At 55.6% G+C, this 17,941-nt stretch overlaps 1 protein-coding gene across 1 annotated transcript in view; it reads left to right on the forward strand.

The window, feature by feature from the left end:
* The first annotated feature begins 13,133 nt into the window (after nt 1-13,133).
* Nucleotides 13,134-17,941, forward strand: part of LOC133361898 (basal cell adhesion molecule-like) — a 27,393-nt gene continuing 22,585 nt past the window's right edge. Inside the window, exons 1-5 of the mRNA XM_061580876.1 lie at nt 13,134-13,301; nt 14,655-14,834; nt 16,342-16,478; nt 17,210-17,271; nt 17,895-17,929. Coding sequence (XP_061436860.1) covers nt 13,134-13,301; nt 14,655-14,834; nt 16,342-16,478; nt 17,210-17,271; nt 17,895-17,929 — 582 coding nt within the window. The remainder of the gene's footprint in view (nt 13,302-14,654; nt 14,835-16,341; nt 16,479-17,209; nt 17,272-17,894; nt 17,930-17,941) is intronic.

Below are 17,941 nucleotides of genomic sequence, written 5' to 3' on the forward strand. Positions count from 1 at the left end.
GTGCCGTGTCTCTGTGTGTACGAGCGTGAGTGTGAATCATCCCTGTGTCTCTGCCGTGTCTCCGCTTGTGTTTCCGTGTCTCGGTTTGTATGCAGGCATCCGTGTGAATAATCGCCGTGTCTCTGTGCATGTGCCGTGTCTCTGTGCATGTGCCGTGTCTCTGTGCGTGCCGTGTCTCTGTGCGTGCGCAGATACGAAGTGTCAATGATCCCCCGTGTCTGTGCGTGTCCCGTGTGTGAGTGAGTGGGTGGGTGAGTGAGTGAGTGCGTGAGTGAGTGAGTAAGTGGGTGAGTGAGTGCGTGAGTAAGTGAGTGAGTGAGTAAGTGGGTGAGTGAGTGAGTAAGTGGGTGAGTGAGTGGGTGAGTGAGTGGGTGAGTGATCCCCATGTCGTGCCACCCGCCGCGTCGCCGTGGCCGCCGCTACGCACCGACCACTCCTCCCGCCCCGGTGACGCCGCCGCCGCTACCGCCACGCGTCATTCTCACCTCCATGGGCAGCATCAGCACGCTGCAGGCGTCCTCGCTCTCCTACCATGGCACCGGCGGCGCCACTCCCGCCGACACAGCCGGCGCGGAACGGCGGCGGCGGCGGCCGGCTTCTGAGTCCGGTGAGTGCGGCGGCTTCACCGGATAGGTTCACAGCGGTAACCGCCGAGGGTCGTGGGTTCACGGCGTCGGTCGGTGCCATTCGCCGGGGCGTTGTCGCTCGCCGCGATGGCTGCACTGATTGTGCAACAGGAACACCACCCCCAGCGCTGACACGAACATAACCCACTCACTGACTCCTAATTCCTATCGCTAACACCAATGTTACGACTACCTCACACACACACCACTCGTGTCACTGCTATCATCATCATCACTATGACTGGCACAGTCCCTTCATACTAACACTGCCTCTGACACTAACATGTAGCGCTAACAGGAGCCCTGACACAAGCACTACTTCCAATACAAACACGAGCACTAGCACGACCTCCAACACTTACATAACCCAAACACTTCCATCTGATTAACGACACGACCCAAAACTCCTTTCACTAACACCACCACTACCACGAGAAGTACTTGTCACACTCGCACCACTCCTATCACTACCACCATCTCCTAATACGACCGCTATAACACTATCACTACTCACAACACATTAACACTAACACTGTCACTATCACTACTCAAACATTACCCCTAACACTGTCACTACTCACAACACATTAACACTAACACTGTCACTACTCACAACACATTAACACTATCACTACTCATAACACATTAACACTATCACTACTCACAACACATTAACACTAACACTGTCACTACTCATAACACATTAACACTAACACTATCACTACTCACAACACATTAACACTAACACTATCACTACTCACAACACATTAACACTATCACTACTCACAACACATTAACACCAACACTGTCACTATCCCAAACACCAACTCCATTTTCCTACCAGTAACCCCAACACCAGCACCACTCGCCTGACTCTAACCCTCTCTCCCCACCGCCGCCCCCCCACGCACAGACCCCCTCATGGCGCCCCTCCGCAAGCGGCAGCGCCAGCCGGTGCGCGCGGCGGGGCGCGACCCGGACGCGGAGGTCACCGCGAGCCGACCCCACCGCGACCTCCGTTGCCCAGAAGCCACGGTGACCCGGTGGCTCCTCTCGGACGGATCATCACGACCGCCGCCGCCATCGCGACATCAGTCTCGCTCCTCAGCGGGGATTGTGGGGGACGCGGGGAGACCTTGTGGGGCGTGCGGAGGAAGTGGAGGCGCCAGGAGGCATTCTGGGAGCTGCCAGTGCACCGCCGGAACTGGGTGAGCGTGGGGGGGGGTCATCACGGCCGTGCTGGTGACACGGCACTCAGCGTGGTCACCACCGACACGCATCTTGTTTGTTCTTTCGGTAAAGTCGTCACGTAGAAGGGAAATAATAAAGTAATGAACATAAAACATAATAAAATAAAATTCTCACGACGTTTCGGCCACAACGCAAGCAGCCGTCCTCAGGTGAAGAACAGGTCTGTCGGAAAGACAGCGTCTGTCTTCCCGACAGACCTGTTCTTCACCTGAGGACGGCTGCTTGCGTTGTGGTGAAGAACAGGTAGGTCGCACTGTGTCTCACTCACTCACCCACTCACTCACCCACTTACTCACTCACTCACCCACTCACTCACTCACCCACTCACTCACTCATCCACTCACTCACCCACTCATTCACCCACTCACTCACTCACCCACCCACTCACTCACCCACCCACTCACCCACTCACCCACCCACTCACTCACTCACCCACCCACTCACTCACCCACTCACTCACCCACTCACCCACTCACCCACCCACTCACCCACTCACTCACTCACTCACCCACTCACTCACTTACTCACTCACCCACTCACTCACCCACTCACTCACTCACCCACTCACCCACTCACTCACTCACCCACCCACCCACTCACTCACTCACTCACCCACCCACTCACTCCATTCATCCACTCACTCACCCACTCACTCACCCACTCACTCACTCACCCACCCACTCACTCACTCACCCACTCACCCACCCACTCACCCACCCACTCACCCACTCACCCACCCACTCACTCGCTTGCCCTCTGCACCGTGCGACTGACATCCCAGGAGGCCGTGCGGCCGCCCCAGAAGGACCTCCTCTCCAGCGCCGCCATCTCCAGCGCCATCTCCGGCGGCGTCGCTCGCCGGGACCCAAAGTTGGTCCCTCAAGACGCCGGCGTCTCTCGTCAGGATCCCCACGTCAGTCGCCTGCTCGCGCTCCGCATTCTTCAGCTGGCGCCCGGCCTTCTCCAACCTGGCCCCACCGTCGCTCGCGGCGGCAAAGAGCCCGGCGGCCTCAAAGAAGGCCGCCGCAGGGGCGGACGTCGGGAGCCCCGGCGGCAGCGGAGCGGCGGCGAAGGGCGCCGTGACAAGCGCGTCGAAGGATGCGGTCGCGTGCGAAGGGCGCAGTTCGTCGTGGAGCACGGCGAGGGGCCTCGGCGGTGGAGGCGCGACGGAAGACGAGGAGGAGGAGAGTGAGGAGGAGGGGGAGGTGGTCTTCGTGGCTGACGCGCTGGGGGGCGACGAGGGGGAGGTGGTCTTCGTGGCTGACGCGCTGGGGGGCGAGGAGGCTTGCGCCGCGCGCTGCTGCCTGCGGCCGCAGGCCAAGACGCTGGAATGGGTGCAGTGCGACGCATATGACTGGTTGAGTGAGTGGGTGGATGTGTGGGTGAGTGAGTGAGTGAGTGGGTGGGTGAGTGGGTGAGTGAGTGAGTGAGTGGGTGGGTGGGTGGGTGAGTGGGTGGGTGAGTGGGTGAGTGAGTGAGTGGGTGAGTGAGTGGGTGAGTGAGTGGGTGGGTGGGTGAGTGGGTGGGTGAGTTAGGGAGTGGATGGGCAATTGAGAGGGTGAGGGGGTGGGTGGGTGGGTGAGTGAGTGGGTGATTGAGTGGGTGAGTGAGTGAGTGAGTGGGCGGGTGAGTAGGAGGGTAGAAGGGTACAAACACAGACATGGAGACAGACACAGCGACATAAGCGCACACGGTGTGATTGAACTGGTGATTGTGTGTCTCAGAGACAACGCTGTCACGGTGAGTGCCCTGGTAGTGAGCACACACAATGTGCACTCACACAGGCCATGTCCCCGTGACGACAGTGTTGCCATTGTAACAGCGGCGCTCATTCATTCGTCTTGAACACGGGTGGGAAACTTTTCTTCTGACATCGGCCATTTGGATATTTCTATAACATCATTCCTCGGGCCATAGAAGATTATCCATTTAAAAATGAGCCCGTTATATTTGGTCAAACGTTTAATTCACTCGCCCCTAATGTAATGGCTGGAACAGCTTCTATTTGGCGAGGCGTGTGGTGATGTTCGCTGGTGTTGATGATGTTGCTGCTACTCGCAACCGCTTTCCAAGTTTGCTCGTAGATTTATTGAATTTCGAGTCCCGCCTGCAGTCTATGTGTGTGTGTGTCTCTCTGTGTCTATGTGTGTGTCTCTCTGTGTGTCTGTGTGTGCGTGTGTCTCTCTGTGTGTCTATGTGTGTGTCTCTCTCTGTGTCTATCTGTGTGTCTATGTGTATGTCTCTCTCTGTGTGTGTCTCTCTCTGTGTGTGTGTGTGTGTGTCTCTGTGTGTCTATGTGTGTGTCTCTCTCTATGCAACACTGCATTTGGCACAAACACATACATTTTTATTAATTATCCGAAGGTATGGACATGAAGATGCTCAGGTAAAATGATAATGGCCATGGTGAAATGAGTTCCGGCCTCTTATAATATTATAATGCATTTTTATATTTTTACACGCTTTTTATTCACTAACTCTGTCTGTTGCATGCTCAAATCATGTAACTCAATTTTAACCCACGTCCCAATGTCGTATCGACTTTTAAACTTGTACACTGATGACAAGTCTATATTCTATCATGGAAATAAAATAATACAAATGTAAGCAATCTTTTGTATATGTGATGTCACTCATACACTCATTAACTCACCCACTCACCTCACCCACTCACTCACCCATTCACCCACTCACCCACCCACTCACCCACTCACTCACCCACTCACTCACCCACTCACTCAGTCACCCACTCACCCACTCACTCACCCACTCACCTACTCACTTCCCCCCTACCTCTCTCTCTCTCACCCATTCACAAAACACCACCTCCACCTCTCTCACAGCAGTCAACCCATGGCACCTGCAGGGTCTGTCCCGTGACCACCTCATGCACCTAGCCTGGCACAGCAGTACAACCCATGGCACCTGCTGGGTCTGTCACGTGACCTCCTCATGCACCTAGCCTGGCACAGCAGTCAACCCATGGCACCTGCAGGGTCTGTCCCGTGACGTCCTCATGCACCTAGCCTGGCACAGCAGACAACCCATGGCACCTGCAGGGTCTGTCACGTGACCTTATGCACCTAGCCTGGCACAGCAGTCAACCCATGGCACCTGCTGGGTCTGTCATGTGACCTCCTCATGTACCTAGCCTGGCACAACAGTACAACCCATGGCACTGTGGGTGTGATGACGTCACCTCCTAGGAGTTGTAAAAATGTCGAAGCAGCAGAAGTGACAAGGTGAGTGGTGGGATGAGTGGTGAGGAGAGTGGTGAGTGAGTGGTGGGATGAGTGGTGAGGTGAGGGGTGAGTGACGAGGCGAGTGGTGGGATGAGTGGTGAGTGACGAGGTGAATGGTGGGATGAGTGGTGAGGTGAGTGGTGAGGAGAGTGGGATGAGTGGTGAGGAGAGTGGTGAGTGGTGAGGTGAGGGGTGAGTAACGAGGTGAGTGGTGGGATGAGTGATGAGGAGAGTGGTGGGTGAGTGGTGGGATGAGTGGTGAGGTGAGTGGTGAGGTGTGGTGAGTGACGAGGTGAGTGGTGAGGAGAGCGGTGAGGTGAGGGGTGAGTGACGAGGTGAGTGGTGGGATGAGGGGTGGGATGAGTGGTGAGGAGAGTGGTGAGTGGTGGGATGAGTGGTGAGGTGTGGTGAGTGACGAGGTGAATGGTGGGATGAGTGGTGAGGTGAGTGGGATGAGTGGGGAGTGACGAGGTGAGTGATGGGATGAGTGGTGAGGAGAGTGGGATGAGTGGTGAGGTGAGTGAGTGGTGGGATGAGTGGTGAGGGGTGAGGTGAGGGGTGAGTGACGAGGTGAGTGGTGGGATGAGTGGTGAGGAGAGTGGTGAGTGAGTGGTGGGATGAGTGGTGAGGTGAGTGGTGAGATGTGGTGAGTGACGAGGTGAGGTGAGTGGGATGAGTGGTGAGTGACGAGGTGAGTGGTGGGATGAGTGGTGAGGTGAGTGGGATGAGTGGTGAGGAGAGTGGTGAGTGAGTGGTGGGATGAGTGGTGAGGTGAGGGGTGAGTGACGAGGCGAGTGGTGGGATGAGTGGTGAGTGACGAGGTGAATGGTGGGATGAGTGGTGAGGTGAGTGGTGAGGAGAGTGGGATGAGTGGTGAGGAGAGTGGTGAGTGGTGAGGTGAGGGGTGAGTAACGAGGTGAGTGGTGGGATGAGTGATGAGGAGAGTGGTGGGTGAGTGGTGGGATGAGTGGTGAGGTGAGTGGTGAGGTGTGGTGAGTGACGAGGTGAGTGGTGAGGAGAGCGGTGAGGTGAGGGGTGAGTGACGAGGTGAGTGGTGGGATGAGGGGTGGGGTGAGTGGTGAGGAGAGTGGTGAGTGGTGGGATGAGTGGTGAGGTGTGGTGAGTGACGAGGTGAATGGTGGGATGAGTGGTGAGGTGAGTGGGATGAGTGGTGAGTGACGAGGTGAGTGATGGGATGAGTGGTGAGGAGAGTGGGATGAGTGGTGAGGTGAGTGAGTGGTGGGATGAGTGGTGAGGGGTGAGGTGAGGGGTGAGTGACGAGGTGAGTGGTGGGATGAGTGGTGAGGAGAGTGGTGAGTGAGTGGTGGGATGAGTGGTGAGGTGAGTGGTGAGATGTGGTGAGTGACGAGGTGAGGTGAGTGGGATGAGTGGTGAGTGACGAGGTGAGTGGTGGGATGAGTGGTGAGGTGAGTGGGATGAGTGGTGAGGAGAGTGGTGAGTGAGTGGTGAGTGACGAGGTGAGTGGTGGGATGAGTGGTGAGGTGAGTGGGATGAGTGGTGAGGAGAGTGGTGAGTGAGTGGTGAGTGACGAGGTGAGTGGTGGGATGAGTGGTGAGGTGAGTGGTGAGTGGAGGGGTGAGTGGTGAGGTGAGTGGTGAGTGAGTGGTGAGTTGAGTGGTGAGTGGTGAGGAGAATGGTGAGTGGTGAGGTGAGTGGTGAGTGAGTGGTGAGTTGAGTGGTGAGTGGTGAGGTGAGTGGTGAGTGGTGGGGGGTGAGTGGTGAGGTGAGTGGTGAGGTGAGTGGTGAGTGAGTGGTGAGTTGAGTGGTGAGTGGTGAGGAGAGTGGTGAGTGGTGGGGGGTGAGTGGTGAGGTGAGTGGTGAGGTGAGTGGTGAGTGAGTGGTGAGTTGAGTGGTGAGTGGTGAGGAGAGTGGTGAGTGGTGGGGGGTGAGTGGTGAGGTGAGTGGTGAGTGAGTGGTGAGTTGAGTGGTGAGTGGTGAGGAGAGTGGTGAGTGGTGGGATGAGTGGTGAGGTGAGTGGGGTGAGTGACGAGGTGAGTGGTGGGATGAGTGGTGAGGTGAGTGGTGAGTGGTGAGGAGAGTGGTGAGTTGTGGGATGAGTGGTGAGGTGAGTGGGGTGAGTGACGAGGTGAGTGGTGGGATGAGTGGTGAGGAGAGTGGTAAGTGGTGAGGAGAGTGGTGAGGGGTGGGATGAGTGGTGAGGTGAGTGGGGTGAGTGACGAGGTGAGTGGTGGGATGAGTGGTGAGGTGAGTGGTGAGTGACGAGGTGAGTGGTGGGGGGTGAGTGGTGAGGTTCAAGTTCAAGTACTAGGTGTAGCCCTGTGAGCCATTCGGCTCTTGAATCGGGTGCAACCGCAACAAACAAAAAACAAAACATGAACAAGAAAACATCTTAAAGTGAATATGTGACTAAGAGCAAACAGAAAATCCAAGAAAAGACAGCAAAATATTGCAGAGAAAGCACCGTGTACACCAACACTGTGTGCAAACATCCCAGTGGGATGCAAGTCAAACAACAACATCAACCACAAGACAACTTAGATTAAGGCCATCAGTCTAACTCTGTACTACAACAAACAAACAAACATGGCCAAACCAATACACTTTTTTAAATCACCAAAATAAAGCCATGCAAGCAATGAAACAGTGATCATAGGAACTGTGACGGAGTTTTCACAATAAACTTCATAAACAACACGTACCAGCAGAACCCTGCAGCCACAGCTGCTGCTGCTGCACGAGTCTCTCCACTACAGCAGCAGCAGCAGGAGCATCAGTCGCAGAATTATAATTTCTCAACGCACCTTTAAGATCAGCGCACTAAATCAAAACACAGGTCATACTTCGATTTAAAGCTTTCGTGACTGCAGGGATTCATCTTCTTGGTTCTTTCGGAAAAGTCACGTAGAAGGGAAATAGTAAAATAATAAAAATAAAACATAATACAATTATTCTCACGACGTTTCGGCCACAACGCAAGCAGCCGTCCTCAGGTGAAAACCAGGTCTGTCGGGGAGACAGCGTCTGAATGAATCAGCACACAGACTCTGTCTCCCCGACAGACCTGGTTTCACCTGAGGACGGCTGCTTGCGTTGTGGCCGAAACGTCGTGAGAATTATTTTACGATGTTTTATTTTTATTATTGTATTGCTTCCCTTCTACGTGACTTTACCGAAAGAACCAAGAAGACAGGCCACACTTTGTAGCGATCATCCGGAGCGACACGTTGTATTTGAGGCCACTGAACAGCAGCGACAGCTCGGGGTGTACAACTCCTCTAGAGCAGCTTTGAGTGACGAAGCAGTCGTTGTTACGCGCTTACATGGCTCACAAGACGACTTGTTGTGGTTTATGTTTTGTCTAAACGTTGCTGCTTGTTGTTGTTGTCATCTTGACGCGGGGTGGTGGTGGTGGGGGTTGTGGTGGGGGGGTTGTGGTGGGGGTGGTGGTGGGGGGTGGGGGTTGTGGTGAGGGTTGTGGTGGGGGTTGTGGTGGGGGTGGTGGTGGGGGGGTGGTGGTGGGGGTGGGGGGGTGGTGGGGGGGGGGTGGTGGGGGTGGGTGGCAGAGGCGTGGACTCGAGTCATGTGACTTGGACTCGAGTCAGACTCGAGTCATGAATTTGATGACTTCAGACTCGACTTGGACTTGCATAACAATGACTTTGTCCCACCTCTGGTGGGTGGTGGGGTGGGGGTGGTGGGGGTTGTGGTGAGGATTGTGGTGGGGGTTGTGGTGGTGGGGGTGGTGGGGGTTGTGGTGTGGGTTGTGGTGGGGGTGGTGTGAATTGTGGTGGGGGTGGTGAGGGTTGTGGTGGGGGTGGTGTGGGTTGTGGTGGGGGTGGTGGTGGGGGGGGTGGTGAGGGTTGTGGTGAGGGTGGTGGGGGGGGGGTGGTGGTGGGGGGGGTTGTGGTGGGGGTGGTGGTGGGGGTGGTGGGGGGTGGTGGTGGTGGGGAGAGCTGACAAACTCCAACTCTACGGGCGTCAGGATCGGGATTCGAACCCACGCTCTGCACACCGTCACGAGCGTTTACATTTGGGAGTGGTGCGAGGGGGGGGGGGGTCACCGATCTACACCACACACACGGACACTCACACAGACACACACACTCAACAACAACAACAACCGCCATTCGCCACTAAGTGGCGGTGACGTCACCACGATGCTTGTGCCAGGCCAAGTGCACCTTGAGGCCACGTGAAGTGTCGAAAGCCCGCTGGCAGGAGGTCACGGGGCAGACCCAGGTGCCACTGGTCGACTGACCGAGATGACCGAGATGACTGGCTGATGCACCACCTGTGCCCCCTACTGTGCCAACTTGCTGTGCTTTAGCCACCCGGCGCTCCGCTCGTTGTTGTGAGCGTCGCTCCTCCGCCCTCCGTTGTTGTTGGAGGGCGACTGCCTCCAACTGCCCAGTAGCGTCCTTCACGAGCCTCCTCCACTGAGGCCGATCTTGACACCGCTGGTACCAGTCATCGGCAAGTCCACTCAGCTCCACGTCCTCCTGTACCACATCACTCCATCTCTTCTCCAGCCCGTGCCGCGCCCGTCTAGCCCCCTCGATCCGGCCGAACAAAAGCTGTTTAGGCATGCGGTGGCTGGGCATGCGGGCTACATGACCCAGCCAACGCAGCCTTGCCTGCCGGAGGAGCTCACTGATGGGACCTTGCCCAGATCTTTCAAGGATTTGTGAGCTCCTCACACAATCCAGCCTGGTTAAACCCAGGATGGATCGTAGGCAGGCCAGCCTAAATGTTTCCAACCGGCGAAGATGCTCCACCAGGGGGGTCCACGTCTCGCAAGCGTAGAGAAGGGAGGGAATGACCGTGGCCGAGAAGACCTGAGCGACAGACCAGGTAGCTTCCACACAGCGTTACGCAACCGATGAAAAGATATTGCCGCTCGACTGATTCGGAGTGAGACCTCTGCTGATAGACTGGAGCCGGTCATAAGCACACTGCCCAGGTATGGGAAACTCTCCACTCTCTCCACAACTGCCCCATCACCAATTGGGAGTTGTGGGGGTGGAGTGTCCGATGGTACAAAATACCCAGGCAGGTGCTTGGTTTTGGTGGGGCTGATGGTAAGGCCCCACCTCTTAGTGGCACGCTCCAGTCTCATCAGCAGCGCCTCCAACTCCTCTTCTGAATGAGCAGCTATTACCAAATCATCGGCATACATAACGTGGTTGACCAATAGGGAGCCATCCCTTGATCGCACCCGGGCGTCGATCAGCCTCCCATTATATCTGTACCAAACGGAAATTCCCCCGGTACAGCTATTGAAGGCTTCACGAACTACGCGGTCAAAATAGATGTTAAATAATGTGGGAGCCAGAGGACATCCCTGTCGCACCCCAAGGTGTACAGGGAAAGGCTCCGACTCCCGGCCGCGTAGTTTTACCCGGGCCCGCTCACCATCATGAAGGTCCTTAATGATCGTGAGCAGAGGGTCAGGGACTCCGAAAGCACGAAGAATAACCCAGAGTCCAGTCCTACTGATGGTATCATAGGCCTTGACCAGGTCAATAAAGCAGAGATGTAGGTCTTTTTGGAATTCCCTACACCTCTGCTGTAGCAGACGGACAGAAAATATGGCATCTGTGCAGGACCGCCCTTTCCTGAAACCGCATTGGGGCTCCGCAAGCCCCTCCTCAGCGTGCCTAGCAAGGCGATGTTGAATAATCCTTGCCAGGACCTTACCCGGCACACTGAGGAGTGAGATGCCCCTGTAGTTGTTACAGTCTGTGCGGTCCCCCTTCTTAAAGAGGGGGACCACCAGGGCATCCTTCCAGTCCTGCGGAACCCGTCCAGTGGTCCAGACTGTTGTTATGATGTCATATAGGGCAGTCTGTGCACAAACGCCACCCTCCCTCAGCATTTCGCTTGGGAGATCATCTCTGCCCGGTGCCTTCCCTGGTCTCAGACTCCGGATCGCCCTCAGTACTTCCTCAACAGCTGGAACCTCAGCCAGCCACTCACAGGGGGTGACCTCTTCCAATATTTGAGGCACCGCAGCCTCAGCAGGGTTATCCCCACTTTGTGCCATGATGTTTTCCTGGTTGAGAGAATTTCCCTCCCCCAGGACCTCACAGAAATGCTCAGCAAATCTGCAAACCTGTTCCTGGGGGTCGGAGATTGGATCACCGTTTTTTCCTCTAATGATGGTAATAGGTGTGGCGCTGCAGGTTACTTTTTTGATGGAGTTAAATAGTGATTTGTGATCACGGGCCACTGAGGCAGACTCCATCTCCTCAGCAACCCGCGACCACCACCCATCCTTACAACGCCTTACGGCTCTCCGAACTTCCGAGCGAAGGCTGCGGTAAACCTCCTCATTCTCTGACGTGGGATGCTGTAGGCGATGAGAGTGAGCCTGTCGCTTTTTCTCAATTAACCTGAACACCTCCTCTGTCAGCCAGGGTTTCTGGGGAGGTCTGGACCGCGTACCCAAAGCAGCCATTGCAGCTGCATGAGTCACAGTCCTAAACCTCGCCCATTTACCCTCGACATCAGGTGGAGTGGGGGACGATGCCAACCCCAGCTGCAAGCGATGATGAAATTCTCGCTTGCAACTTTCATCAGCTAACTGAGACCAGGCCACTTTTGGTTGGAATGGGATCCTGGGTGTACACCCACCACCAGAGTGGAAGAAAGGCAGGCGCATCTTACAGATGACTAGTCGATGGTCAGAGGACAGATCAGCTCCACGGTAGGTCCTGGTGTCAAGGACATGGGTTCGCATCCGCTGGTCCGTCACTATGTAGTCCAGCAGATGTTCTTGCTTGGACCCGGCATGTATCCATGATGTTGTGTGGATGCGCCGATGCCGGAAGAGCGTGTTGGTAATTACAAGCCCATGGGCTGCACAAAAATCTAGCAGCCTCCTACCGTTATTATTGAGCTGATCTGGCCCATGCCTTCCAATCACTCCAGACCAGGTGTCAGCATCATGACCAACTCGGGCATTGAAGTCACCCAACAAGATGACTCTGTCCCGAGTGGCCACTTTAGCCAGCACCTGTGACAGGAGGTCATAGAAAGCGTCTGACTCATCGGCTTTGCTTGCATCCCTCCACGGATGTTCGTCTTCGGTGGGGGCATAAGTAACCACGACCACCACTCCTCGCCTCTGGTTGATGGGAAGGCGAGCCCAAAGTATCCTGGGGCTTACAGCTTCCCACACCTCACCGCCACGCTCCCACGCCCCCTTCATTCTTTTGTTCAGAAGAAGAGCCACACCCTGTTGTTTGGCAGTCTCCTGCCCCGAGTAGAGGACTGTCCACCCCTCATGGTGGCAGGAGCCAGAACCGGTCCACCGGACCTCCTGAATGCCACAGAGATCCAGGCGGTACCGGTCCAGCTCCCGACAGAGGAGTGGCAGCCTCTCCTCCGCAGTGAGCGTTCGAACATTCCACGTGGCCATCCGCAATGGTTTTTTGTTGTTTCTGGAGGAGCCCCGAGGGTGAAAATTCAATCTCCTGGCTCCGCCAAATGGGGTTTGGCCAGGAGACGTCATAAAAGCCTGACCCCCCGGGGCCTCCGGCACAAGCTTATTTGTTACAGGTTTATGTTTAATTCGTGGTTTAGTGGTAATGAATTGAAGGTGGAGGGGTTACCAGCCCCTCACACCCGTCCAGAGCCCCCGTTTAGCCACTGTGGTGGTCACAGACGCCATGAGGGGAGAGGCCAATGGGCATTGGCCCTCCCCCCACAGCACTGCCCACGACAGTGTTGCCCGTCCGGCACCGCGAGGAGGTAGGAGGTTGTTTTGCCGGACTACACTCACACACTCACTCACACACACGGACACTGTCAGGAGTCCACGCTCGCTCTAGCGCCCTCTCCTGGCCGTGCAGGGCACGGCACCTCGGCGTCCAAGCGACGAGACTCTCACGACATGTGTGCGACCAGGCCAAGCCCCGCGCTCGTCACAGCGCTGCCGGGTGACAGGCGCGCGTCACCACCACGTGGTGGTCGTCGTCGTTGAACTGCGCCTTGTGGCGTCGTCGCTGTTTCTGCAGAGTCGCAGCCAGCCATGGACTGCCTGTGTGGAAAGAGAAAGACTCCGGAGCAGATGGTGCGGCGGAACCAGCGAGCCCTCGCGCGCGCCATGAGAGACCTGGAGCGCGAGAGACAGACGCTGCAGACGCAGGAGAAGAAGATCGTCGCTGAGATCAAGAAGATGGCCAAAGCCGGCCACATGGTGAGGGAGCACGGGTATATAGTTTGATGGGCCCTCGCTAAGCTACGTGGCAGTGGGAGGAAAGCGCTGTGGGTGGAGTCGGATTAGCGGAGGTGGTGATGGTGTGGGACACGTGTGCAGGGTGATGGGTGGGACACGTGTGCAGGGTGATGGGTGGGACACGTGTGCAGGGTGATGGGGGGACACGTGTGCAGGGTGATGGGTGGGACACGTGTGCAGGGTGATGGGTTGGGACACGTGTGCAGGGTGATGGTGGGACACGTGTGCAGGGTGATGGGTGGGACACGTGTGCAGGGTGATGGGTGGGACACGTGTGCAGGGTGATGGGTGGGACACGTGTGCAGGGTGAGGGTGGGACACGTGTGCAGGGTGATGGGTGGGACACGTGTGCGGGTGATGGGTGGGACACGTGTGCAGGGTGATGGGTGGGACACGTGTGCAGGGTGATGGGTGGGACACGTGTGCAGGGTGATGGGTGGGACACGTGTGCAGGGTGATGGGTGGGACACGTGTGCAGGGTGATGGGTGGGACACGTGTGCAGGGTGATGGGTGGGACACGTGTGCAGGGGTGATGGGTGGGACACGTGTGCAGGGTGATGGGTGGGACACGTGTGCAGGGTGATGGGTGGGACACGTGTGCAGGGTGATGGGTGGGGACACGTGTGCAGGGTGATGGGTGGGACACGTGTGCAGGGTGATGGGTGGGGACACGTGTGCAGGGTGATGGGTGGGACACGTGTGCAGGGTGATGGGTGGACACGTGTGCAGGGGCCGTGGTGATGGGTGGGACAGTGTGCAGGGTGATGGGTGGGACCCGTGTGCACGGTGAGTGGGTGGGACACGTGTGCAGGGTGATGGGTGGGGACACGTGTGCACGGTGATGGGTGGGACACGTGTGCAGGGTGATGGGTGGGACACGTGTGCAGGGTGATGGGTGGGACACGTTGCAGGGTGGAGGAGGAGGCGGGTAAGGGTCGGCAACTTTGAGTTTGGGAATGGAATGTGCCCAACTCCATGTGACAGACACACTCTCTCTCTGTACGTGCCTCTTTCCCCATATCTCTCTGTGTCTCTATTTTTGTCTCAGCTCTGTCTCTCTGTGTGTCTTGTGGCCTTCGTGTGTGGATCTTTCTGTTTTTGTGTTTGTCTCTCCATGGCTTGGTCTCTGTTTTTTACTTTCTTCGTGTGTGGATCTCTCTCTCTCGCTGTTTCTGTGTGTCTCGTTATTCCTGCCTGTGTCTTTCGCCTTCTCTCCGTCTCTATCGCCCGTGTCCATCTCCCTTGTCGCGTTTCTTATCGCTCCGTTGACCCCATCGCCCTGAGCCCACCGCCCTGACCCTCGCCCGCGGCAGGACGCCGTCAAGATCATGGCCAAGGACCTGGTGCGCACGCGTCGCCACATCAAGAAGTTCATGGTGATGCGAGCCAACATCCAGGCCGTGTCCTTCAAGATGCACACGCTCAAGTCCAACGGCGCGATGGCCCAGGCCATGAAGGGCGTCACCAGGGCCATGGCCGCCATGAACCAGCAGGTAGGTGTGCTGGGCCCCGCTGCCTCGCACGCACACGCACGGAGCTTTGCGAGCGCTAGAATCGCGCTTGATCGCCTTTGTCTTACCAACTCCAGAGACGAGAATTTTGCGCGTGTGATCACCCGGGTCACCAAAGTAACACGGAACAACTCAAAGTGTGGACAATGGAAGCAGAAACAATAAATGCGTTGAAGAAGAAATGCCGACTGTACGCCTGCGAGCAAATCACTGCGGCATGCGCCCGCACCTCATTGGCTGTCTGGAAGCTAAGCAGGGTTTTTGGGCCTGGTTGGTAATTTAATGGGTGACCACCGTCAACACCACCGCGATCTTCCGGGCGTTTCGTTGGCTCTGAAAATGTACTTCCGGAAAAGAATTTGGTCAGCGATACGTTACACAAACAGGAGCAACTCAAAAATGGCACGAGTATCGTCGATGGGATTTCAAAACTTAAAAAATGTCATCGACGCTTCTTCGACTGCCATTCTTCAACATTGTATCTTAAATATGCTAAATTCCTCTTGATATGCAAATTCCTTTGTCAAGGCGCTCTTCCCCCTCCAACCCAGCAGCTTAAATATACGCTGCCAAGCTTGGTGGTGTTTCATTTAGACGCTGTCTTTCTGACAGACCTGGTCTTCACCTGAGGACAGCTGCTTGCGTTGTGGCCGAAACGTCGTGAGAATTGTATTTTATTATGTTTAATTTTTATTATTTCATTATTTCCATTCTACGTGATGACTTTACCGAAAGAACCAAGAAGATGGTTATTTATGTTTGAATATTGAACTTGGGTTACAATTGTTACAGTGAAATCTCTCTTCTTCACGTTGGTGATTGGTTCCGTGAAACTGGTGGTTAAGCGAAAAGGCTTAATTCGTTCCGATGGCATTGAAAGTTACCCTTCAAAAGAAGTTCTTTATAACATTTAAACAATGAACATATTAATTCATAAAGATACTGACAACATTATAAACACATCGTGTTAAAAGAAACGGGGTTTACCGATGCATTCATTAATATTTACTCCATTGACAACAGCCCGTCATTAACAGGGGAATGGTGGGTAAGTGAACACACTGGGCTCTATGGAGGCACTACACTACACTATACACTACACTACTATACACTACACTATACACTACACTATACACTACACTATACACTACACTACTATACACTACACTACTATACACTACACTACTATACACTACACTATACACTACACTACTATACACTACACTACTATACACTACACTATACACTACACTACTATACACTACACTATACACTACACTACACACTACACTATACACTACACACTACACTATACTATACACTACACTATACACTACACTATACACTACACTATACACTACTATACACTATACTATACACTACACTATACACTACACTATACACTACACTATACACTACACTATACACTACTATACACTACACGACCGATGACTCGTCTCCGCCAGCGCGCGTGTCGCACCCCGCCCAGCTCACGCTGCCGCAGGTCCACAAGATCATGATGGAGTTTGAGGAGCAGTCGGAGATCACGGACGTGAAGGAGGAGGTGATGAACGACGCCATCGACGACGCCGTGGGCGATGAGGGCGACGAGGAGGAGGAGGAGAGGTGATGGGGGGAGTCGCGAGCTCTCATACTCTGACGGTGCATTGTCTTTGAGTTGTGCGCCTTTTGGCGTCATCTGGTCCAACACCATGTGAGACTAGGCTCTAAGGAAAGCTGTCTCGGGTGTGGACCAATCAACTTCAAGGACAGTGCACACACATTATCAGAGTTATGTTTTTTGTTTGCATTATGACTGCAGGTATTGCAGTCTATGCAAACATGACTCCTTGTAAAAAGGTGTCAGTTTTGTTGCCAGATAGAAGGGTAAAAAACAATTATCAAAGGCAAAGTTGTGTGTATGTGTGTGTCTGTTCAAAATGTTTAGCGTACTTCCCGACATGCAACACACTGGAAATTTGCCACGTGGGTACTTTCAGACTGTACACCTCACGGCCACCACCGTTGACGATTATCTGAAACCGTTCCTGGGCCTCACCTATGTCGACTCAGCCTTAAATGAGTACCTGGTGCGGTGTGTAAACATCGCCACTGGGGAGACAAAGGCGGTCGGGCGTGGTGCTGGCCACCCACCCCCTCGTGTACCGTTCCGGCCTTCATAGGTGCTCGCTAACAGCACTTGCCCCTACAGTCTGTTAAGGCTACAGGGGGATTTTATCTTTGTGTGTACGTGTGTGTCTATGTGCGTGTGTGTCTGTGTGTGTGTGTGCGTGTGTGTGTGTCTGTCTCCGCGTGTGTCTGGTGTGTGTGTGTTGTCTGTGTGTGTGTGCATGCAGTGATGCCATCGTCAGCCAGGTGCTGGACGAGCTGGGACTCGGCCTCACGGACAAACTCTCGAGTGAGTTTCTTCATTTCGCGACTCACCCAGCCACCCACCCAGCCACCCACCCAGCCACCCACCCAGCCACCCACCACTCAGCCACCCACCCAGCCACCCACCCACCAGCCACCCACCCAGCCCACCCACCAGCACACCACCACCCAGCCACCCACCCAGCACCCACCACCAGCCACCCACCCAGCCACACCCAGCCACCCACCCACCCAGCCACCCAGCCACCCACTTAGCCACCCACCAGCCACCCACCACCCAGCCACCCACCCAGCCACCCAGCCACCCACCCAGCCACCCACCCAGCCGGTCCTGGGCCCTCCCCTAGGTCGACTCGGCCTCAAACGAGTACCCGGTGCGGTGTGTAGTGAACATCGCTAGCACTGGGGGAGAGACAAAGGCGGCCGGGCGTGGTGCTGGCCACCCGCCCCCCCCTCGTGCGCCACGGCGCCGGCAGCCTTCGTAGGTGCCGCTCGCTGACGGCACTCGCCCCTCCAATTAGTGAAGGCTGCACGGGACCTTTGTCTTTGTGCGAGTGGCGGTGCTCCGTGTGCGTGCGCTTGACCGTCGCTGTTTTCTCTCCGTGTGTCTCCCCCCCACCCACCCCTCCACCCCCCACCCCCCCGCAGCTCTGCCAGCCACGGGCGGCTCGCTCAGCGTGTCCGCAGACAAGATG

This window comes from Lethenteron reissneri, unplaced genomic scaffold (assembly GCF_015708825.2).
Source record: "Lethenteron reissneri isolate LAM-NWPU_2019-01 unplaced genomic scaffold, ASM1570882v1 scaffold_1278, whole genome shotgun sequence".
Lineage (NCBI taxonomy): Eukaryota > Metazoa > Chordata > Hyperoartia > Petromyzontiformes > Petromyzontidae > Lethenteron > Lethenteron reissneri.